The sequence below is a fragment of the Oncorhynchus gorbuscha genome, linkage group LG10 (assembly GCF_021184085.1).
Source record: "Oncorhynchus gorbuscha isolate QuinsamMale2020 ecotype Even-year linkage group LG10, OgorEven_v1.0, whole genome shotgun sequence".
In the NCBI taxonomy this organism is placed as follows: Eukaryota; Metazoa; Chordata; class Actinopteri; order Salmoniformes; family Salmonidae; genus Oncorhynchus; species Oncorhynchus gorbuscha.
Genome location: NC_060182.1, coordinates 90,365,801 through 90,392,356, shown reverse-complemented (window position 1 = coordinate 90,392,356; position 26,556 = coordinate 90,365,801). Strand labels below are relative to the sequence as shown.

Here is a 26,556-nt window from a genome sequence, read left to right as displayed (position 1 = left end):
AAGGTGAACTGACTAAAAGACACATGTGGTCAGTGGCGGTAATGCACCTAATTTAGGAAAGTTGCCAAATGAAATATAAAGAAAAAGCCTGGAAGGAGGGGAGATGACTAGAAACGATTTGGTGGGGACTGGGGGTAGAGGGTCCATGGTGGGGACTGGGGGTAGAGGGTCCATGGTGGGGACTGGGGGTAGAGGGACCATGGTGGGGACTGGGGGTAGAGGGACCATGGTGGGGACTGGGGGTAGAGGGACCATGGTGGGGACTGGGGGTAGAGGGTCCATGGTGGGGACTGGTGGGTAGAGGGTCCATGGTGGGGATTGGGGGTAGAGGGACCATGGTGGGGACTGGGGGTAGAGGGTCCATGGTGGGGACTGGGGGTAGAGGGACCATGGTGGGGACTGGGGGTAGAGGGTCCATGGTGGGGACTGGGGGTAGAGGGTCCATGATGGGGACTGGGGGTAGAGGGTCCATGATGGGGACTGGGGGTAGAGGGACCATGGTGGGGACTGGGGGTAGAGGGTCCATGGTGGGGACTGGGGGTAGAGGGACCATGGTGGGGACTGGGGGTAGAGGGACCATGGTGGGGACTGGGGGTAGAGGGTCCATGGTGGGGACTGGGGGTAGAGGGACCATGGTGGGGACTGGGGGTAGATTGTCCATGGTGGGGACTGGGGGTAGAGGGACCATGGTGGGGAGTGGGGGGTAGAGGGTCCATGGTGGGGACTGGGGGTAGAGGGACCATGGTGGGGACTGGGGGTAGATTGTCCATGGTGGGGACTGGGGGTAGAGGGACCATGGTGGGGACTGGGGGTAGAGGGACCATGGTGGGGACTGGGGGGTAGAGGGTCCATGGTGGGGACTGGGGGGTAGAGGGTCCTTTTTTTCCTCATTTTGTCTGTCATAGTTGAAGTGTACCAAGGATGAAAATTACAGGCTTCTCTCATCTTTTTAAGTGGGAGAACTTGCACAATTGGTGGCTGACTAAATACTTTTTTGCCCCACTGTATATAGAACAAAGCACACATCAGGACAAGAGAGACAACACAACACTACATAAAGAGAGACCTAAAGACAACAACATAACAAGGCAGCAACACACGAAAACATCGCATGATAGCAACACAACATGACAACAACATGGTAGCAACACAACATGGTAGAAGGACAAAACATGGTAGCAGCACAACATGGTAGCAGGACAAAACATGGTATGAAAATGATTGGGCACAGACAACAGCACAAAGGGCAAGACAGTAGACACCACCATACAATGATTGAGTCTTTGAATGAATAGATTGAGATAAAACTGTCCAGGGAAGGAGGGAGGAAGGGAGGGAGGAAAGTGATTGCAGAGAGAGGCATGCTCTTTCCCCGTGTCTCCTCTTAATGACGACCATGTTCCTCTGTGTAGATAAGCAAACAGGATACTCACACACACAGCAGAACCTCGCAGACTGACAAACAGGCCACATGTTATTACAAGACTACGGACAACCCATTATCACGAATGACACGCATTTACCTCAGCACACACACACACAGAGAGAGAGAGAGATGCATATACACACACTGAAATAAACAAAGTGTCAAGGTAATACTGCTGTCACCAATATGGACCGACTCCTCTATTTGTAAATCAGATGTTCTCATTTCAATAGAGAATAAATATTTGTTTTGGTTTTGATAATCTAATCTGTCTGGATCTGTACGGCCTGTCACTCAGCTCTCTGCCACTTTGTGCTATTAATCCCTTCAATCTGCACGTTGCCATGGTTACCAGGAAAACAAGAGAGAAAAATAAACATTCATCAAGATTTAAATCAATGTTTACCATTTGAGAGAAAGAAATAGAAATAGAGAGAGAGAGAGAGAGAGAGAGAGAGAGAGAGAGAGAGAGAGAGAGAGAGAGAGAGAGAGAGACAGGGAGAGAGAGAGAGACAGAAAGAGAGAGGAAGAGAGACAGAGAGGAAGAGCGAGAGAGGAAGAGACAGACAGGGAGAGAGAGAGAGTGAGAGAGAGACAGAAAGAGAGAGGAAGAGAGACAGAGAGGAAGAGAGAGGGAGGAAGAGAGAGAGACAGAGAGAGACAGAGAAAGGAAGAGAGAAAGATAGAGGAAGAGAAAGAGGCCTAGTATAGAGGATGTTCTAGTATAGAGGATGTTCTAGTATTTGGGATGTTCTAGTAAAACTGTGTGTAGTAGTAGCAGGACTTTTGACATTGCCAAATTGTGTGTGTGTGTTTGTGCATGTGTGTGCGTGTGTGTGTTTGTGGCAGTCACAGTGTCCTTGGTTTCCATGGCGCTGTTTGCGAACACAATGTTTCAGTTTGGCACCTCATGAATGTGTGTGTGAGGTGTTCTCACACACACACACACACACACACACACACACACACACACACACACACACACACACACACACACACACACACACACACACACACACACACACACACACACACACACACACACACACACACACACACACACACACACACACACACACACACACACACACACACACACCTGCAGAAAACCTGCTACGACACACAAAGTTTTGAACTATCACACAACTCAATTCAAGGACATCCCCCATACTAGAACATCCCCTATACCATGATACATAAAGACCTTGACATCTCACATCACACTACCACTTTAACCAACAGATAAAACTTCACATCACGATCCTCTCTTCTCCCCCCTCCTCTCCTCTCTTCTCTTACTTTCCTCTCCTGTCTCCTCCTCTCCCCTCCTCTCTTCTGCTCTCTTCTCTGCTTCCCTCCCCCCTCCTCTCCTCTCTTCTCTTACTTTCCTCTCCTCTCCTGTCTCCTCCTCTCCCCTCCTCTCTTCTGCTCTCTTCTCTGCTTCCCTCTCCCCTCCTCTCTTCTCCTCCTTTCCTCTCCTCTCCTGTCTCCTCTCCCCTCCTCTCTTCTGCTCTCTTCTCTGCTTCCCTCTCCCCTCGTCTCTACTCTGCTTCCCTCTCCCCTCCTCTCTTCTCCTCCTTTCCTCTCCTCTCCTGTCTCTTCCTCTCTTCTGCTCTCCTTCCCTCCTCTCTTCTCATCTCTCCTCTTCCCTCCTCTCTTCTCCTCTCTCCTCTTCCCTCCTCTCTTCTCCTCTCTCCTCTTCCCTCCTCTCTTCTCCTCTCTCCTCTTCCCTCCTCTCCTCTTCCCTCCTCTCTTCTCCTCCTTTCCTCTCCTCCTCATCTTTTCAGATCTCTTCTCTCCTTCTATCCTCTCTCCTTTCATCATGTCCTCTCCACATATCCTCTCTTCTTCTCTCCTCTCCTCTTCTCTCTGTTCCATAGCATAATGGATGAATGCATTAGTAGGAAAAGCCTAATAAAAACAGAGAAATTCATCTCACTCATTCATTAAACAGTTTAGCACACAAACACACACCCACACACACACACACATCGTTATTAACGCATTAACAAAGACTGGTACAGTGAAACAGAAAAACAAAGTTGTTTCTACAAGTTTGGTAGTATAATATTCAGGACTACGAGCCCAGAAGTATAATCTACAGGTTTATAATCTACAGAGCTACAACCCCAGTATTATAATCTACATGACTACAAGCCCAGTAGTATAATCTACAGGTCTACAAGCCTAGTATTATAATCTACAGGACTACAAGCCTAGTAGTATAATCAATGACTACAAGCCTAGTATTAATAAACTACAAGCCTAGTAGTATAATCTATAGGACAAAAGCCCAATGATAATCTACAGTAGTATAATCTACAGGGCTACAAACCCTAGTAGTATATAAGGTCTACAGGGCTACAAACCCAGTATTATAAACTCAGGACTACAAACTGAGGGCTACAAAAACCCAGTATTATAATCTACAGGGCTACAAACCCAGTATTATAATCCACAGGGCTACAAACCCAGTATTATAAACTACAAACCCAGTATTATAAACTACAGGACTACAAACTGAGTAGTATAATCTACAGGGCTACAAACCCAGTATTATAATCTACAGGACTACAAACCCAGTATTATAATCTACAGGTCTACAAACCCAGTATTATAATCTACAGGACTACAAACCCAGTATTATAATCTACAGGTCTACAAGCCTAGTAGTATAATATACAGGTCTACAAGCCTAGTAGTATAATCTACAGGTCTACAAGCCTAGTAGTATAATCTACAGGTCTACAAGCCTAGTAGTATAATCTACAGGACTACAAAACTAGTAGTATAATCTACAAGTCTACATGCCCAGTAGTATAATCTACAGGACTACAAGCCTAAATGCATTTGATCGTTGCAGCTGATTGGTCAATAGCTAAAAAAAATGGGATGGTTTCAACATTCAGTTTCCAGATTTTACCACTCTATCATGCTACATTAATGTATACTGCATGATTACAGCTGTGCATGTCTAGTATGTGTAACCTAACCCAGTATGTGTAACCTAACCCAGTATGTGTAACCTAACCCAGTATGTGTAACCTAACCCAGTATGTGTAACCTAACCCAGTATGTGTAACATAGTATGTGTAACCTAACCCAGTATGTGTAACATAGTATGTGTAACCTAACCCAGTATGTGTAACCTAACCCAGTATGTGTAACCCAGTATGTGTAACCCAGTATGTGTAACCTAACCCAGTATGTGTAACCTAACCCAGTATGTGTAACCTAACCCAGTATGTGTAACCTAACCCAGTATGTGTAACCTGACCCAGTATGTGTAACCTAACCCAGTATGTGTAACCTAACCCAGTATGTGTAACATACTATATGTAACCTAACCCAGTATGTGTAACATAGTATGTGTAACCTAACCCAGTATGTGTAACCTAACCCAGTATGTGTAACCCAGTATGTGTAACCCAGTATGTGTAACCTAACCCAGTATGTGTAACCTAACCCAGTATGTGTAACCTAACCCAGTATGTGTAACCCAGTATGTGTAACCTGACCCAGTATGTGTAACCTAACCCAGTATGTGTAACCTAACCCAGTATGTGTAACCTAACCCAGTATGTGTAACCTGACCCAGTATGTGTAACCTAACCCAGTATGTGTAACCTAACCCAGTATGTGTAACCTAACCCAGTATGTGTAACCTAACCCAGTATGTGTAACCTAACCCAGTATGTGTAACATAGTATGTGTAACCTAACCCAGTATGTGTAACCTAACCCAGTATGTGTAACCTAACCCAGTATGTGTAACATAGTATGTGTAACCTAACCCAGTATGTGTAACCTAACCCAGTATGTGTAACCTAACCCAGTATGTGTAACCTAACCCAGTATGTGTAACCTAACCCAGTATGTGTAACCTAACCCAGTATGTGTAACATAGTATGTGTAACCTAACCCAGTATGTGTAACCTAACCCAGTATGTGTAACCTAACCCAATATGTGTAACATAGTATGTGTAACCTAACCCAGTATGTGTAACATAGTATGTGTAGCCTAGTATGTGTAACCTAACCCAGTATGTGTAACATAGTATGTGTAGCCTAGTATGTGTAACCTAACCCAGTATGTGTAACCTAACCCAGTATGTGTAACATAGTATGTGTAGCCTAGTATGTGTAACCTGACCCAGTATGTGTAACATAGTATGTGTAGCCTAGTATGTGTAACCTGACCCAGTATGTGTAACATAGTATGTGTAGCCTAGTATGTGTAACCTAGTATGTGTAACCTAACCCAGTATGTGTAACCCAGTATGTGTAACCTAACCCAGTATGTGTAACCCAGTATGTGTAGCCTAGAATGTGTAACCCAGTATGTGTAACCTAGTATGTGTAACCTAACCCAGTATGTGTAACCCAGTATGTGTAACCCAGTATGTGTAACCTAACCCAGTATGAGTAACCCAGTATGTGTAACCTAACCCAGTATGTGTAACCTAACCCAGTATGTGTAACCTAGTATGTGTAACCTAACCCAGTATGTGTAACCCAGTATGTGTAACCCAGTATGTGTAACCTAACCCAGTATGAGTAACCCAGTATGTGTAACCCAGTATGTGTAACCTAACCCAGTATGTGTAACCTAACCCAGTATGTGTAACCCAGTATGTGTAACCTAACCCAGTATGTGTAACCTAACCCAGTATGTGTAACCCAGTATGTGTAACCTAACCCAATATGTGTAACCAAACCCAGTATGTGTAACCTAGTATGTGTAACCTAACCCAGTATGTGTAACCAAACCCAGTATGTGTAACCCAGTATGTGTAACCAAACCCAGTATGTGTAACCAAACCCAGTATGTGTAACCCAGTATGTGTAACCTAACCCAGTATGTGTAACCAAATCCAGTATGTGTAACCCAGTATGTGTAACCTAACCCAGTATGTGTAACCTAGTATGTGTAATCTAACCCAGTATGTGTAACCCAGTATGTGTAACCCAGTATGTGTAATCTAACCCAGTATGTGTAACCCAGTATGTGTAACCCAGTATGTGTAACCTAGTATGTGTAACCCAGTATGTGTAATCTAACCCAGTATGTGTAACCCAGTATGTGTAACCCAGTATGTGTAACCCAGTATGTGTAACCTAGTATGTGTAATCTAACCCAGTATGTGTAATCTAACCCAGTATGTGTAATCTAACGCAGTATGTGTAACCTAACCCAGTATGTGTAACCCAGTATGTGTAACCTAACCCAGTATGTGTAACCAAACCCAGTATGTGTAACCCAGTATGTGTAACCTAACCCAGTATGTGTAACCAAACCCAGTATGTGTAACCCAGTATGTGTAACCTAACCCAGTATGTGTAACCAAACCCAGTATGTGTAACCCAGTATGTGTAACCTAACCCAGTATGTGTAACCTAGTATGTGTAATCTAACCCAGTATGTGTAACCCAGTATGTGTAATCTACCCCAGTATGTGTAACCCAGTATGTGTAACCCAGTATGTGTAACCTAGTATGTGTAACCCAGTATGTGTAATCTAACCCAGTATGTGTAATCTAACCCAGTATGTGTAACCCAGTATGTGTAACCTAACCCAGTATGTGTAAACCAGTATGTGTAATCTAACCCAGTATGTGTAACCTAACCCAGTATGTGTAACCTAGTATGTGTAACCCAGTATGTGTAACCCAGTATGTGTAACCCAGTATGTGTAACCCAGTATGTGTAATCTACCCCAGTATGTGTAACCCAGTATGTGTAACCCAGTATGTGTAACCTAGTATGTGTAACCCAGTATGTGTAATCTAACCCAGTATGTGTAATCTAACCCAGTATGTGTAACCCAGTATGTGTAACCTAACCCAGTATGTGTAAACCAGTATGTGTAATCTAACCCAGTATGTGTAACCTAACCCAGTATGTGTAACCTAGTATGTGTAACCCAGTATGTGTAACCCAGTATGTGTAACCCAGTATGTGTAACCCAGTATGTGTAATCTAACCCAGTATGTGTAATCTAACCCAGTATGTGTAATCTAACCCAGTATGTGTAACCTAGTATGTGTAACCCAGTATGTGTAACCTAACCCAGTATGTGTAATCTAACCCAGTATGTGTAATCTAACCCAGTATGTGTAACCCAGTATGTGTAACCCAGTATGTGTAACCCAGTATGTGTAACCCAGTATGTGTAATCTAACCCAGTATGTGTAACCCAGTATGTGTAACAGTATGTGTAACCCAGTATGTGTAACCTAAGCCAGTATGTGTAACCCAGTATGTGTAACCCAGTATGTGTAACCTAAGCCAGTATGTGTAATCTAACCCAGTATGTGTAACCCAGTATGTGTAACCTAAGCCAGTATGTGTAATCTAACCCAGTATGTGTAACAGTATGTGTAATCTAACCCAGTATGTGTAATTTTACCCAGTATGTGTAACAGTATGTGTAATCTAACCCAGTATGTGTAATTTTACCCAGTATGTGTAACAGTATGTGTAATCTTACCCAGTATGTGTAATCTAACCCAGTATGTGTAACAGTATGTGTAATCTAACCCAGTATGTGTAACAGTATGTGTAATCTTACCCAGTATGTGTAACAGTATGTGTAATCTAACCCAGTATGTGTAATTTTACCCAGTATGTGTAACAGTATGTGTAATCTTACCCAGTATGTGTAATCTAACCCAGTATGTGTAACAGTATGTGTAATCTAACCCAGTATGTGTAACAGTATGTGTAATCTTACCCAGTATGTGTAATCTAACCCAGTATGTGTAACAGTATGTGTAATCTTACCCAGTATGTGTAATCTAATCCAGTATGTGTAACAGTATGTGTAATATAACCCAGTATGTGTAATCTAACCCAGTATGTGTAACAGTATGTGTAATCTTACCCAGTATGTGTAATCTAATCCAGTATGTGTAACAGTATGTGTAATCTTACCGAGTATGTGTAATTTTACCGAGTATGTGTAATCTAACCCAGTATGTGTAACCTAACCCAGTATGTGTAACCTAGTATGTGTAACCCAGTATGTGTAACCTAACCCAGTATGTGTAATCTAACCCAGTATGTGTAATCTAACCCAGTATGTGTAACCCAGTATGTGTAACCCAGTATGTGTAACCCAGTATGTGTAATCCAGTATGTGTAATCCAGTATGTGTAACCCAGTATGTGTAACCCAGTATGTGTAATCTAACCCAGTATGTGTAACCCAGTATGTGTAACCCAGTATGTGTAACCCAGTATGTGTAACCCAGTATGTGTAACCCAGTATGTGTAACCTGGTATGTGTAACCCAGTATGTGTAATCTAACCCAGTATGTGTAACCCAGTATGTGTAACCCAGTATGTGTAATCTAACCCAGTATGTGTAACCCAGTATGTGTAACCCAGTATGTGTAATCTAAGTCGCTCTGGATAAGAGCGTCTGCTAAATGACTTAAATGTAAATGTAAATGTAACCCAGTATGTGTAACCTAGTATGTGTAATCTAACCCGGTATGTGTAATCTAACGCAGTATGTGTAATCTAACCCAGTATGTGTAATCTAACCCAGTATGTGTAACCCAGTATGTGTAACCCAGTATGTGTAATCTAACCCAGTATGTGTAACCCAGTATGTGTAACCTAACCCAGTATGTGTAATCTAACCCAGTATGTGTAATCTAACCCAGTATGTGTAATCTAACCCAGTATGTGTAACCTAGTATGTGTAACCCAGTATGTCTAACCCAGTATGTGTAACCCAGTATGTGTAACCCAGTATGTGTAACCCAGTATGTGTAACCCAATATGTGTAATCTAACCCAGTATGTGTAATCTAACCCAGTATGTGTAATCTAACCCAGTATGTGTAACCTAACCCAGTATGTGTAACCTAGTATGTGTAACCCAGTATGTGTAACCTAACCCAGTATGTGTAACCCAGTATGTGTAACCCAGTATGTGTAACCTAGTATGTGTAACCCAGTATGTGTAATCTAACCCAGTATGTGTAACCCAGTATGTGTAACCTAAGCCAGTATGTGTAATCTAACCCAGTATGTGTAATCTAACCCAGTATGTGTAATCTAACCCAGTATGTGTAACCTAAACCAGTATGTGTAATCTAACCCAGTATGTGTAACAGTATGTGTAATCTAACCCAGTATGTGTAATTTCACCCAGTATGTGTAACAGTATGTGTAATCTAACCCAGTATGTGTAACAGTATGTGTAATCTAACCCAGTATGTGTAACAGTATGTGTAATCTTACCCAGTATGTGTAATCTAATCCAGTATGTGTAACAGTATGTGTAATCTTACCCAGTATGTGTAATCTAATCCAGTATGTGTAACAGTATGTGTAATCTTACCCAGTATGTGTAATCTAACCCAGTATGTGTAACAGTATGTGTAACCTTACCCAGTATGTGTAACATAGTATACACTAAAACACGTAGACACACAAACAAATCAAAACACACATGCATGCGTTTTAGTCATATCATGTGGACATTATAAACAAAAGAACATGCTTTTGCACACATGGAAAAGAACATGCTTAGCACATGCTTTGCACACATACTTGCCTTCAAAAAGTATTCAAAAAGTACTCAGACCACTTGACTTTTTCCACATTTTGTTGTGTTATGGATTAAATTTAGATTGTATGTTACTAAACTACACACAATACCCCATAATATCAAAGCGGAATTAAGTTTTAGAAATGTTTACAAATGAATTAAAAATGAAAAGTTGAAATGTCATGAGACGATAAATATTCAACCCCTGTAGTATGGAAAGCCTAAATAAGTTCAGAGCTGTGTTTGAATACTCAACCTAGCTGCACTAACCATATTATTTGTGATGCAAATTGAGAATATAGTATACTTATTGGTCATTGTATGGATATAGTTAGTATGCCAAAAGTTCCCGGATGTCGTACTACATTGGCCAAAATACGAAGTATACAAACAGTGACACTATTTCTGTGCTTTTAGGGCCCATAATGCAATTCTTCGGAAAATGCCCGTGGCTTTATATTGTTTTCAGATTTGAAGAAAATGTCAGTAAAAAGTCAGACGAGAGCAGATACAAATTCATTGCTTTAATTTATTATGACAAATGTTAAGAAAATGTTGAGCAATGTAATAATGTACTTATCAAATAATGACTTTTCAAACAAGTTACCTTGGCTGACAATTTGTTAGCTACGCTGTCCTCTACGCTGTCCTCATTACAGCAGTATGTACCAGTATGTCGGCTAGCTACCTAACGTTAGTTGGCTACTAATACATCAAACTTGCCAGCATATTAACTATATGCTATCTAACTAACTACCCAATGTTTATTGACTTGATTATTCCAGTCAATCTTAGCAAAGTGGTATAATCGTTGTACGTTCTCAATGGTGCTTCCTGTAAATTCGCTCTGACTATTTACTCTGATTTCAGAGCACTATCGTCTTAAGTCTACCAGAGCGCAGAATAACTGATGAATTTACGAATGCTCAACACCCGTTGACTATGGCCAGTGTCAGTAAACGTTGGCAAAAAAGCATAATTCAATAGTTGCCAGCCAGAGTCACCAACACTCTGGATAACATGAAAATTGCCTAACAAGCTTTGCTAGGGTGAGTCAAATGGTCAGAGTGAGGTGTTCTCTCATTTGTGTCTGGAAGTAGCTAGCAAGTTAGCCAGTTAGCTTGGGTGCTTTACTGCAGTTGTAAGGTCAGAACGCTCGAATCAACCCTACTCCTCGGCCAGAGTGTCCAGTGTGCACTCTGAACGCTCCCAGAGCGAAACGCTGTGAATTTACAAATTGACAATATGACAAGGCTCTGAATTTAGGAATGCCCAGAGTGCACTCCAGATTAAATTTAAGAACACACACGAAGTCATAAAATGTCTAGCTAGTGATTTGTTATGCTAACAATCTAGCAAGAGGTTGCATAGCAACAGCATCAACTTCCGGTAGACAGGCAGAGCGCTAGTACACTCAATTGAAAGGGTACCGTTTGTTTACAGTATACTAAAATGAACTAATAGTATATAGTATGTAGTATATACTCATTAAGTATGTAGTAAACTGTATGTTAGTATGGCTATTCAAACACAGCTCAGGAGTACAATTGTGCTAAACAAGTCGCATAATAAGTTGCATGGACTCAATAATAGTGCAATAATAGTGTTTAACATGATTTTTTAATGACTACCTCATCTCCGTACCCCACACATACAATTATCGAGCAGTGAAGCAGTCGAGCAGTGAATTTCAAACACGGATTCAACCGCAAAGACCAGGGAGGTTTTCCGATGCCTTGCGAAGAAGGCCACCTGTTGGTAGATGGGTAAAAACCAAAATCAGATGTTAAGTATCCCTTTGAGCCTGGTGAAGTTATTAAATACACTTTGGACGGTGTATTAATACACCCAGAGGAAGGAAACCGCATGAGAGGAAGGAAACCACTTACAGATTTCACCACGAGACCAATGGAGACCTCAAAACAATTACAGAGCTACGGGATCGATGTCCCAATCCCGGGACGGTTGAGCTAACATGCGCTAATGTGATTAGCATGACAGTTGTAAGTAACAGCAAACTTTCCAGGACATAGAAATGTCTTATGTGGGCAGGACGCTTAAATTCTTGTTAATCTAACTGCACTGTCCAATTTACAGTAGCTATTACAGTGAAGAAATACCATGTTATTGTTTGAGGAGAGTGACCAACAACAAAACACGTATCACGGCAACTGGTTTGTTACATTCACCCTCTGAAGGTAAATAATGTACTTACATTCAGTAATCTGGCTCTGATTTGTCATCCTGAGGGTCCCAGAGATAAAAATGTAGCATAGCTTTGTTTAATAAAATCCATTTTTATATTCAAATGTAGGAACTGCTGTCTCTGGCTCCACACCCACCTGGCCATCTAGATGTGCGAAAGTTAGTGTATAAGCTAATGATCCATCATGCATGATCTTCCTGGGAGTATGTAAACTGACATTTTGTATTACCATATAATTTTTGTATGTTCTCTATAGTTATGTACTTGAAAATGTATCAAATGGCCAATTGGGCACAGACTTGATACAAAATATTGATCCAGGATTGCAATGCTTTTAACGGTTTTCCTCCTCTTCTGAGGAGGAGTAGGAAGTGAACTGAACACTACAATACCAAGTAAACAAAAAGACCAACCGAAACAGTTCCGTCTGGTAACTAATACAAAGACAGAAAACAACTACCCACCAATCATAGTGGGAAAATAGGCTGCCTAAGTATGGTTCTCAATCAGAGACAACGATAAACAGCTGGGAACCATACCTGGACAAACACAGAAATACAAAAACATAAAACAACACGTAGAATGCCCACCCCAACTCACGCCCCGACCACCCCAACTCACGCCCCGACCACCCCAACTCACGCCCCGACCACCCCAACTCACGCCCCGACCACCCCAACTCACGCCCCGACCACCCCAACTCACGCCCCGACCACCCCAACTCACGCCCGACCACCCCAACTCACGCCCCGACCACCCCAACTCACCACCCCAACTCACGCCCCGACCACCCCAACTCACGCCCGACCACCCCAACTCACGCCCGACCAAACTAAAATAGAGACATAAAAAAGAAACTAAGGTCAGGACGTGACAATGCTTCACTGGCTCAAGCTGAAACTTTGCTCACACTCATGTTATCTAGTGGCCAAAAATCGAAATTGTGCCTAAACTGCAATAATATATTATGGCCTTTCTCTTGCGTTTCAAAGATAATGGGGGAAAAAAATAGAAAACACATGTTTTTTTATTTGTATTATCTTTTACCAGATCTAATGTGTTATATTCTCCTACATTCATTTCCCATTTCCACAAACGTCAAGGTGTTTCCTTTCAAATGGTACCAAGAAAACGCATATCCTTGCTTCAGGTCCTGAGCTACAAGCACATAGATTTGGGTATGTCATTTTAGGTGAAAATTGATAAAAGGGCCAGAGTCTTAAATCTTCTTTAAAGCGTTGTTGTTCAGGGCTCGTAAGTAAGCATTTCACTGTATTTCGGCACATGTAACAAATACAATGTTGATTTGATTTTATCCGACTACCACTCACTTATGTATAAACCCACCTCAATCACTCCAGGTACTGATTAAGGTACTGACACTGAACTGTATATATTTGCATTGTTGTGTTTCTTTAACTCTTATCATAGTTCTTGTGTGGATTCTATTCGTACTTTTATTCTAATTGAAAACGTATTATTCTCATTGTAAAGTTGGAAAGAGCTCTCAAGGTAACGATGTCACTGTACTGTTTTATATCTGTTGTATCTTGTACACCAATTTGTAAGTCGCTCTGGATAAGAGCGTCTGCTAAATGACTTAAATGTAATGTAAATGTACACGAATAAAAACGTGAAACAGTGCAAACACACATAGACATCGACCTGTATGAAACTCTTATTCAACCTCAACGCTAACTCTTTCTAACTCTCACACTCTCCCGAGCGGCACTACACACACACACCCTGGTTGATGTACTAAAGTAAATCTATTAAACCAGTGACTGGTGATTATGGCCTCACAGTAAATATCTGTATTAGCATAAGCAAATCAGAGACTTCCCTAAAGCATAATAATCTAATTTGTCAGCGATTGTTCACACACACATGAACGCACAACGCACACACACACACATGAACGCACACACACACACACATGAATGCACACACACACACACACATGAACGCACACACACACACACACACACACATGAACGCACACACACACACATGAACGCACACACACACACACGGAGCAGGATTGCATCATACGGAATGTTTTCTTTGTTACCATTTCAAACTCATACTGTGGTACTCAATGTGGTCTGTCTTCATAAACACAGATAATGCCAGCTGCCAAACTCATACTGTGGTACTCAATGTGGTCTGTCTTCATAAACACACATAATGCCAGCTGCCAAACTCATACTGTGGTACTCAATGTGGTCTGTCTTCATAAACACACATAATGCCAGCTGCCAAACTCATACTGTGGTACTCAATGTGGTCTGTCTTCATAAACACAGATAATGCCAGCTGCCAAACTCATACTGTGGTACTCAATGTGGTCTGTCTTCATAAACACAGATAATGCCAGCTGCCAAACTCATACTGTGGTACTCAATGTGGTCTGTCTTCATAAACACACATAATGCCAGCTGCCAAACTCATACTGTGGTACTCAATGTGGTCTGTCTTCATAAACACACATAATGCCAGCTGCCAAACTCATACTGTGGTACTCAATGTGGTCTGTCTTCATAAACACACATAATGCCAGCTGCCAAACTCATACTGTGGTACTCATTGTGGTCTGTCTTCATAAACACACATAATGCCAGCTGCCAAACTCATACTGTGGTACTCAATGTGGTCTGTCTTCATAAACACACATAATGCCAGCTGCCAAACTCATACTGTGGTACTCAATGTGGTCTGTCTTCATAAACACACATAATGCCAGCTGCCAAACTCATACTGTGGTACTCAATGTGGTCTGTCTTCATAAACACACATAATGCCAGCTGCCAAACTCATACTGTGGTACACAATGTGGTCTGTCTTCATAAACACACATAATGCCAGCTGCCAAGCGATGACTGTCTATCATCTGCCATTAATTGGGATTTTACAAAATGAGAGAAATCGTAATTATCCATTAAAACACCATAGACTGTTCATCTTAAAACTGTAGATTATCATTTGAAACATGCTTGGTCACGTTGTTTTTTTTAAAGACAAGAAGAGGCGAAGGGAATGGGAAAAAGGAGGCGCCAAGTGTGATACGTTCTCTGTGATAACAACACCCAGGGAATCCCCAAGCCCACTATCTGGAGTCTGGCTCGCCATGGCTGTGTGATGCATATCTCCGGTCTGATCTGCTACAGAGCAGTTTGCTGCTTACAGTCAATCATACACACAAACAGATGGGACTTTACTTTCTACAAGTGATAAGCAATTAATTTATCAAACAGTTACTTGAAAACCTGCCCAATTATTCATTAATGGATAGGCAGCTGTGTAGGAATTTACAATTCAAACAAAACATCAAAGACAATTCAGACTAGGCATATCACCAACAAGATCTTTCTCCAAACGTCACATTTCGAAGTTGCTCCAAACATCACATTTCGAAGTTGCTCCAAACGTCACATTTCGAAGTTGCTCCAAACGTCACATTTCGAAGTTGCTCCAAACGTCACATTTCGAAGTGTTTTTGACATCCTGGGTTTAATCCTGCTCAGCATCGTTCTGTCTCCAAACATTATATTTCGAAGTTAAGGTTTAAGGTTTGGTGTAGGGTTAAACTTTGACATTTAGGCAGTCATTCCAAATGGTTAAGTTAAGGCTTAAGGTTTTTGATAGGTAACAAAAAAAACAAGGTTCCACAACTGGGATTAAACACACAACCTTTGGATCTGGAGTCATGGGATGTAAAAGTTAAGGGTTAAGGTATTGTAAAGGGTAAACACTAGAACCACTAAAGCAGTCTGCTAATGAATGTACTTTTTGTATTACTCCACCATTTTACCATTTTTAAAGTCATGCCCCCCTCCGTCCTTGATGTTCCCTAAATAAGGATATACAACACACTGTTGAATCTTAATATGACAAACAGAACTGGAGTTATAACCCATTTTAGGAAGGCGTGTCATTTTTAAAATGTTTATTCCGCTGTTGCCCTTCTTTCCGACAGTAGGGCCTGCTCTCCTTCTACTGGTGCCACGCCCAGTTGATAATCACCCTGAAGGTGCCACGCCCAGTTGATAATCACCCTGAAGGTGCCACGCCCAGTTGATAATCACCCTGAAGGTGCCACGCCCAGTTGATAATCACCCTGAAGGTGCCACGCCCAGTTGATAATCACCCTGAAGGTGCCACGCCCAGTCGATAATCACCCTGAAGGTGCCACGCCCAGTTGATAATCACCCTGGAGGTGCCACGCCCAGTTGATAATCACCCTGAAGGTGCAGTGCCCAGTTGATAATCACCCTGAAGGTGCCACACCCAGTTCATAATCACCCTGAAGGTGCCACGCCCAGTTGATAATCACCCTGAAGGTGCAGTGCCCAGTTGAAAATCACCCTGAAGGTGCCACGCCCAGTTGATAATCACCCTGAAGGTGCCGTGCCCAGTTGATAATCACCCTGAAGGTGCCACGCCCAGTTGATAATCACCCTGAAGGTGCCACGCCCAGTTGATAATCACCCTGAAGGTGCCACGCCCAGTTGATAACCACCCTGAAGGTGCCGTGCCCAGATAGATAATTACCAGGCCTAGCCTGGTTTTTAATTTTAAAAATCCAAATGAGTTTTTAATGTTTCTAAATACGAAGTATACATGCACCAAAAGCACACTATGCTATTCTTGTTACATGCGCATATGGGCAGTGTGCGTTACAGCTGGATAGGCTGAGTTTCTGCTGTCAAATTCCATGACATAACCTCCTGCATTACTGCTAAAACCAGCTTTTGGTTGGACTTAAATATCCTTATCAGGGTTGCCTGAAATTAACACTTTGGAACCATGTTTTTAAGGACACATCTCAAATATTTCCACCCTTCCCATCTGCGTGCAAGCGAGCTGATATAAGACAGGTAAATTGCTGAACCTGGCATTTGGGCGTTTGACACTAGCATTGCCTTAACACCATCTGAAAATAGAGCCCTTTCTGTACTTTACTGTGGCAAGTGTTTGTCTGTGTGTGTGTAAATCATGTGAATGTGTTTAGTATGTCCGCCTGTGGTCCTCCTACTTCTCCTCCTCCTTCTTACCTGGCTCCTGTCCTTGTCAACCTTCTTGAAGCACTTATTGAGGGACAGGTTGTGCCTGACAGAGTTCTTCCAGCCTGTGGGAGCATTGGTAAAGTAGGAGAAGTGTTCTAGGATCCAGGTGTATATCTCCTTCACCGGCAGCCTCTTGGACGGAGCGTCCTCAATGGCCATGAAGATCAGGCAGCTGAAGGAATAGGGAGGCTTACAGTTGGGGTTCCGATCGGCATCGTACGGCAGGTCCCCGCCCGCTATCGGCGATGGCGGCATGTTGTCGTGGTCCCCGTCGCCGCGGTTACCGGCCACACCCCCTTCGCCCCCCACGGGGCTGACGCTGCGCAGGACAGGGTCTCCGAAGCTGTTGAGCAGGTTCTTGCTCTCATGGAGCCAGTTGAGGTTGGTCAACTCCTCGTCCTCCATACCTGGGGTGGAGGTGCCTTTCTCAGGCTTGGCGGCTCCGTCGGTGAGGGGTGCTAAGAGGAGGGCCAAGGGGGCGGGGAAGGCCAGGTCGAGTTCCTCTGCCTCCTGCAGCGAGCTGGCCTGGTAGAGGTGGGAGAGGCTGGCGCTGGCCACGCTGATGCCAGACGCCTCAGGCTTCTTACTGGGAGGCATGACGGGTCCCATGGACACCACCACCACCACCTAGACTCCTGGAAGACAGATAGAGAGGGGGATTAGTGTTAGACAGTTAGTCAATGGAGACAGATAGAGAGATAGAGATAGAGATTAAGATGTTAGTGTTGGACAGTCAGGAGAGAGAGGGTGGGAGGGAGAGAGAGAGGGTGGGCCTTGAAATGTATTATAATATGTTATTATAATACATTGTGTTACTATTGTTATAAACATTGTCCTTGCGATTCCATCAAGACAGCTGGAGGACATAACGTTACACACACACACACCTCATGCAAACGGACTATTCTGAATACTCCAAATTACACTCCGCACACACACACACACACACACACACACACACACACACACACACACACACACACACACACACACACACACACACACACACACACACACACACACACACACACACACACACACACACACACACACACACACACACACACACACACACACACACTCCCACTCAAAAGATAAAAGCAATGTTTTTGGGACAAATCACTCACTCAACCCTAAACCTCATCTAGATCTATTACTGAATAATCTGGCGACTGAGCAAGATGAGGAGACTAAATTGCTGGGTGTAACCCTAGATAGCAAGCTGTCATGGTCAAAACATACTGTATTGACTCAATGGTTTCTAAAATGGGAAGAGGTCTCTCCCATGATTAGGTGTTGCTCTGCTTTCTTGACATCTAAATCAACCAGGCAGGTCCTACAGGCCCTAGTTTTGTCACACCTGGACTCCTGCCCAGTTGTGTGGTCATGTGAGGCAAAGAAGGACAAAGGAAAATTGCAGTCGGTCTAGAACAGAGGAGCCGTATTGCAGTTAGATGTACACAGAACAGAGGAGCCATATTGCAGTTAGATGTACACAGAACAGAGGAGCCGTATTGCAGTTAGATGTACACAGAACAGAGGAGCCGTATTGCAGTTAGATGTACACAGAGGGTGCATGTCAATTAACTGCATCACTATTGGTCTTTGTGCGAGGTAATGATTGAGGTAATGATTGTTTAAAGGTACTGAACTGTCTGTTCAAGCAGTTGGAACACTCAGTATTAATCTAGAGGTAAAAGAAACGCACACCTATTTAGGCGAGGTGCTGGCTAAGGAGAGCCACACACTCTTGGAGCTCAGATGCAGTCATTTAATAACTCTGATTTGCCACCCCAAGATATCACAACGTCCCCACTGGATGGAAACTACGAGTGTAACGGCTCAATGCAATGGCACTTATAAATGTAGATCGTTCAAACACCCTCAAACAGGGAAACAGATCCCAATCAAAGGTGTTAGTACGTGCTCCACTAAGGCAGTTATTTATCTTATAACTTGTCCTTGTGGTAAAAAATGATGTGGGTTAAACAAAACGGAAATTAAAAGTATGAATCGCATCGTAGCACCGTCAGGTGCAAAAACTTGACTTACCTAGTTACAGCCCACTTTTTGGAAGCAGACCACTCGATTTCGTCCCTACGTTATATCGGCAACAAACAAGTCACCCTCCCTGGGAATGGGACAATTTATTGACAATTTATTGTTAAAACGAGAGGCTGCCTGGATCTTTAATTTGAAGACCCTTGCTCCCTGCGGTCTCAACGTAGACTTTGATCTGAAGCCATTCTTGAGATTATTGTGATTTTGCTGTTCATTGTAAGTGTTTGTAGCCAAATTGTGTCTATGATCGTATGCTATTCATGTTTTTGTATGTTCTTCTTATATTTGAGAATTAACCAATGATATCAGGCCACACCCGGCCATGATTACAGACCTTTGTGTCCTTTGACACGATATAAACTAGTGACCTGCACTGTTTGTCACCATACCCCATTAAGGGGCGGCCGGGTAGCCTAGTGGTTAGAGCATTGGACTAGTAACCGGAGGGTTGCAAGCTCAAATCCCCAAGCTGACAAGGTACAAATCTGTCATTCTGCCCCTGAACAGGCAGTTAACCCACTGTTTCTAGGCTGTCATTGAAAATGGAAATTTGATCTTAACTGACTTGCCTAGATATGAAAAAATAAAGACAGATCGTCTGTCAAAACAATGGTTATTCAACTATTGCATCTGAGCTCCTAGAGTGTGCTGCTCTCCTTTATTTTTTCGAATGCACAGTATTAAAACCCTGATGCACCGGTGTGTCAATCTAAGTTCCATAACAAAACAATCCCCACCAGAATCAATCAGTCTAAACTAGAGATTTGTTTTGTTTGCATTGGATCCATTCACCAGTGTTGCGTTTTCACATCTGCATTGAAAGATGGCAGAGCTAGAGAGGTGTTTGTAAGACCATCATCCTTAAAGTCAGTCTTCTCACGTAAACGTCGGTTTGACCTACAAAACTAATGGGACACCACTGTGAAAAGGGGAGATTCCCACGAATACGATGTTGGACCCCAACTCGTTTCACGGGACTTGCCTGAAGGTACAGGTTTTAAAAAATGAATGGAAGAATGAAGTTAGTTTTGTGCCTACCCCAAACAAGAGGTTAAATATTTGTAAAGAAAATACGATTTGAAAAAAACCTCAGGAAATATATAGTATATCTCCTAGATTTAGGACAGACACTTCAAAACCATGTTTCTTATATTTTTTTGAATGTCTTTTTTTTGCCATTGTGTATATGTTATTCAATGCCTTTCTATGGGCTTTAGTAGTAAAGGCAAAAATCTATTCTAAATAAAATAGCTAAATTATCCATAGTATGAGCATCGTAAAACAATTCCGTGAATCACCTTAACACCCCCTCCCCAACATTGTACACTCTAAAGAATGAAATAGAGCCATGACTAAATGGAACTCTCTGCCACCCCAGGTAACTCAAACTAGCAATATGATCAGGGATCGGGGACTGGGAAGAGACACAGACATTTTAATATATTTTGTATTGTATTTGGCATTGTATTATGTGTTGTTTTATGTATTTATGTTATTTGTTGTGTTTTGTTTTTCTGTTTGGAGCCGAGGAAGAGTATTTGGTGATCCTAATACAATACTAAATAAATAAAGTATGTTATTAATTTGTTTACAGAGAAATACAGTAGCATTGTATTTGGTAAAACACTTTTTTTACAACAGTGCTAAGCGCTGGCAGCAAGCTGATAGGTCGGTTGTTAGAACCAATAAGGGCCGCTTTACCATTCTTGGGGAGCAGAAAGACTTTGGATTCCCTCCAGGCTGAGGAAAAACCCTTTACTCTAAACTCAGATTAAATATATGATAGATATGAGTGGTTATAGAGTCAGCTACCATCCTCAGTAGCTTTCCATCTAAGTTGTCAATGCCAGGAGGTTTGTCATTATTGATCGATAACAATAACTTTTCCACCTCTCCCACACTAACTTCTAACTTACAATACTTTTATTTTGATATTAGTTTTTTAATGCATGAATATGACGGCTTACTGTTTGTTGTTGACATTCCCTGCCTAAGTTTGCCCACTTTACCAATTAAATAATCATTCAAATAATTGGCAATATCAAATGGTTTTGTGATGAATAAGCCATCTGACTCGATGAAATAACCAGGTCGTTGTAGCCCTAACCTTCATATAACCAGGTCGTTGTAGCCCTAACCTTCAAAATAACCAGGTCATTGTAGCCCTAACCTTCATATAACCAGGTCGTTGTAGCCCTAACCTTCATATAACCAGGTCGTTGTAGCCCTAACTTTCATATAACCAGGTCGTTGTAGCCCTAACCTTCATATAACCAGGTCGTTGTAGCCCTAACCTTCAAATAACCAGGTCGTTGTAGCCCTAACCTTCACATAACCAGGTCGTTGTAGCCCTAACCTTGATATAACCAGGTCGTTGTAGCCCTAACCTTCATATAACCAGGTCGTTGTAGCCCTAACCTTCATATAACCAGGTCGTTGTAGCCCTAACCTTCAAATAACCAGGTCGTTGTAGCCCTAACCTTCATATAACCAGGTCGTTGTAGCCCTAACCTTCATATAACCAGGTCGTTGTAGCCCTAACCTTCACATAACCAGGTCGTTGTAGCCCTAACCTTCATATAACCAGGTCGTTGTAGCCCTAACCTTCATATAACCAGGTCGTTGTAGCCCTAACCTTCATATAACCAGGTCGTTGTAGCCCTAACCTTCATATAACCAGGTCGTTGTAGCCCTAACCTTCATATAACCAGGTCGTTGTAGCCCTAACCTTCACATAACCAGGTCGTTGTAGCCCTAACCTTCATATAACCAGGTCGTTGTAGCCCTAACCTTCACATAACCAGGTCGTTGTAGCCCTAACCTTCATATAACCAGGTCGTTGTAGCCCTAACCTTCATATAACCAGGTCGTTGTAGCCCTAACCTTCATATAACCAGGTCGTTGTAGCCCTAACCTTCATATAACCAGGTCGTTGTAGCCCTAACCTTCATATAACCAGGTCGTTGTAGCCCTAACCTTCATATAACCAGGTCGTTGTAGCCCTAACCTTCACATAACCAGGTCGTTGTAGCCCTAACCTTCAGATATCCAGGCTGTTGTCTACTTATTTCTTATCTATCCCTCTCCTCTCTCTCCCTCAATCTCTCTCTTTCACTCCTTCTCTACCTTCCTCAATCTCTCTGTTTCTCCCTGTCTCTGTCTCGCTCACTCTCTCTCTCTCCCTGTCTCTCTCTCTCTCTCTCTTTCTCACCCCTGCGTATCTAATTGAGGTAACAATCATGTTTATATGGTTTAATCCGCCATTATCAGGGGATTTGTTTTACCAAAGCAGTCTCTGAAAAACCCGCTCACTCCCCCGTTAAAGACTACCGATGCTCCAGTGGAGGTGGATGAAACCGGTTTTACAGTTTTACACGCCATGGTAAACACGCCATGGTAAACACGTCACATGGTAAACACGCCATGGTAAACACGTCACATGGTAAACACGCCATGGTAAACACGTCACATGGTAAACACGCCACATGGTAAACACGTCATGGTAAACACGTCACATGGTAAACACGTCACATGGTAAACACGTCACATGGTACACACGGCACATGGTAAACACGTCACATGGTAAACACGTCACATGGTAAACACGTCATGGTAAACACGTCACATGGTAAACACGTCACATGGTAAACACGTCACATGGTAAACACGTCACATGGTAAACACGTCATGGTAAACACGTCACATGGTAAACACGTCACATGGTAAACACACCATGGTAAACACGTCATGGTAAACACGTCACATGGTAAACACGTCACATGGTAAACACGTCACATGGTACACACGGCACATGGTAAACACGTCACATGGTAAACACGTCACATGGTAAACACGCCATGGTAAACACGCAACGTCCAGATTGGACCCCGTGCTCCCTTTAATTAAAAATGGGCGCAAGCAGGTTTCTTCCCAAAAGTATATGAGAGAAGTACTCAAGCGTGTTGTGGCTGGGCTGGTTGAAACCCAGACTGCTTCCCCTTGACATTTCGTTTACGTTGACACTTTTTTCACCCCAATTGGTAGTAACAGTCTTGTCCCATAGGTGCAACTCCTGTATGGACTCGACGAAGGTTGAGAGCCATGCATCCCCCGAAACATGACAATGTCAAGTTGCACTGCTTCTTGACACACTGTTAGCTTAACCCAGAAGCCTGCCACACCAATGTGTCGGAGGAAACACCATCCAGCTGGCAATGAGATCAGCTCGCAGGTGCCTGGCCCGCCACAAGGGGTCACTAGAGTGTGATGGGACGAGGAAATCCTGGCTGGCCAAACCCTCCCCTAACCCGGACAACTGCGCACACCCTCATGGGTCTCCCGGTCACAGCTGGCTGTAACACAGCCTGGGATCGAAACCCGAGGCTGTAGTGACGCCCCAAGCGCCTTAGACAGCTGCGCCACTCAGGAGAACATCATTGTACTTATTCTTAAAGAATATTGAACACCACCACAACATGCACTTGCTGTGTTGAACTAGTTATTAGTTTAAGAGGAAATGTTGACTCTTTTCTGGAGGAGAATGTCCAATGTGTTAAACAGATAGGCTAGGCATACACTACAATTTCAATGGCCTTCTTCAAGTAGCATTCTCACAGATTGGAGCTGTAGCCTATTGCAAGTGGAGTGGACCATTCCCAAAATAGCTCAAATAAATATAATTATATGTTATGAATTTGCAAAAAGTACACTATGTTACGAATTTGCAAAACGTACAATATGTTACGATTTTGCTAAACATATGATATGTAACGAATTCGAGCTAGGTGGCTAATGTTAGCTAGCGAACTATTGTGAGCGAGGCTAAGGGTTAGGGTTAAGTTTAGGAGTTAGGTTAAAGGGTTAGGGTTAGGGGAAAGATTAGCAAAAAGGGTTAGGGTTAGCTAACATGCTAAGTAATTGCAGACGTATCAAAAGTAGTAAGCAGTTGAAAAGTGACTAATTAGCTAAAATTGTCCATGATGAGAGTTGAACTCAAGACCTTTGGGCTGCTAGAGCTTTGTATTGTTGCCTGCCCTTTTACTGTAGTGGGCTAAATCACAGACACAGAATGTTTCTTGGTAGTCTTAAACAAATCTACTTTGAAACAAAATTATAAGCCTCACACACATGGTTATGGGCTTTTAAAAAAAGAAGGCCCTTGTATCATGTCAGATATAGAGTTGAAATATATTCCATTTTGAGTTTGCATCCCAATATTACACGTTATCTACATCAATGAAGACTGAAATATAACAAAACCATTTTGCATTGAAACACTGGATTTTCCGTTGAAAAAAACAGTTGATTCATTATGAAATTATGAAAAATATTAATAACATTCAACCCAAGAGACCACTAGGTCATTTAACTGCAGAAGGGGGCTACCTGTCAGTCCATCACATACCTGCGGGAACCCTTTCCCAAAGACTCTCCAATAAAAATGGAATTATACATCACCTTTCTACTAAACTGCCAATAGGACCATGAGCATGAATCTTTATTTAACCTGGCAAGTCAGTTAAGAACAAATTGTTATTTACAATGACAGTCTACCCCGGCCAAAACCTAACCTGGATAACACTGGGCCAATTGTGCACCACCCTATGAGACTCGACTTGTTGTGATACAGCCTGGAATCAAACCAGGGAATGTAGTGAGCTCCTGAGTCGCGCATCTCGGAGCAAGAGGTGTCACTGCAGTGTCTGGTTTGAATCCAAGCTGCGTCACATCCGGCCGTGATTCGGAGTCCCATAGGGCAGCGCACGATTGGCCCGGGTTAAGCTGTCATTGTAAATAACAATTTGTTCTTATTAACTGACTTGCCCAGATAAATTAAAAGAAGTGACAGCTCTAGCCTTACACCACCGCGCCACTCGGGGGGCCCCTGATCATTGGTGTAATAGCTTAGTTCACAACATTTACAGGTATGTATTTTATCCATCTAAATGCAGGACTCAGCTTCATCGTTCAGTCGTGCTAGTTCAGTAGTAGAGTATAATAGGCTGCTGGTTGTAGATACAGTATGTAGGAAACTGTGGGAAAGACAACCGGTAGCCAAACATGACAAGCGTACAGAATAAAATATTTTGCCAGTCCATTCAATTCATATCTCGTGTAAGCAAGGCTATATTACCAGGACTATGCTACTGCATGCATTCAACTATGAATGTAAACTTTGACTGCAGATATCCTAAGTTAAAAGTAAATTGCCAACCGTGGTAGCCGCGACTGTAGGCTACTGCGCCCCGGTGCATGAATAACAGATGCTCGGAGCACCGTTCCGAACAGGACGTTACAAAATAACAGAAGATTAACAAAAACTTTGGGAAAACGATAAACTATGTAGCCGACGCTTTAGCCTAGGCTAATGTCTGCTACCTAACATATACATATTAACACTTCATAGCCTACCACATATTAATAGACTGTAAATAGTAAATCTAAAATCATATTCGTTTTTAAATAAAAGTATATTCGATTTTTGGTATTTTGTCAAATGTAGCTTACGACTGTGATTGGTATGTCACATGTCAAGGCTTCAAGCACAAGTAAAGCGATATGAATATAATGTTATAGCCTATTGATCAGTAAAATATGAACTCATCTACTCGATAGTCAGATATTCCCGACGAGGATTCCGAACTCAGTTCTCTCCTTACCTGACGATCTAGCCTTTGAATCAGGAGGTACAAACAGAAGACGTATTTGGAACAACCACTCCGGCGTTAATTCCTTTCAGATATGCCATTGTATTCCTCAGCCCTAATTAAACACCGAGGTTTATAGAGAGATAGCCCGGGGAAAGCGAACCAAGTGCGGTCATAAATCATAGTCCTCATCGGTGCATTTCCAGGACTCCGGTTATGTGAGCTCTTACTCGTCCCCAATGCAGAATGTGTGTGAGAGAGAGAGAGCGAATGTGAGAGAGGAGGGTAAAACGGACTCTCTCGTCAGCAAATGAGAAGTGCACATGACCTCGGCCCAAAGCTGGCGGCTGACACACACACACACACACACACACACACACACACACACACACACACACACACACACACACACACACACACACACACACACACACACACACACACACACACACACACACACACACACACACACACACACACACACACACATAGCGTGGTGGTGGTGTTGAGCCCAAAGTAAAGAGTTAAACATAATAAACGAGGGTGTGTTTCAGGGCCCAAATAGCAGCTGTCCAAAGACATCAACATT

At 42.6% G+C, this 26,556-nt stretch overlaps 1 protein-coding gene across 1 annotated transcript in view; it reads right to left on the bottom strand.

Annotated features, from left to right (window-relative positions):
* The window catches only part of LOC124046721 (forkhead box protein N3-like), a 127,899-nt gene extending 101,667 nt beyond the window's left edge, over window positions 1-26,232 (bottom strand). Inside the window, exons 1-2 of the mRNA XM_046367432.1 lie at window positions 25,980-26,232; window positions 17,248-17,894 (exon numbers count right to left, since the gene is read on the bottom strand). Of these exons, the coding sequence (XP_046223388.1) occupies window positions 17,248-17,868 (621 nt within the window). The 5' untranslated portion in view covers window positions 17,869-17,894; window positions 25,980-26,232. The remainder of the gene's footprint in view (window positions 1-17,247; window positions 17,895-25,979) is intronic.
* Window positions 26,233-26,556: the final 324 nt, after the last annotated feature.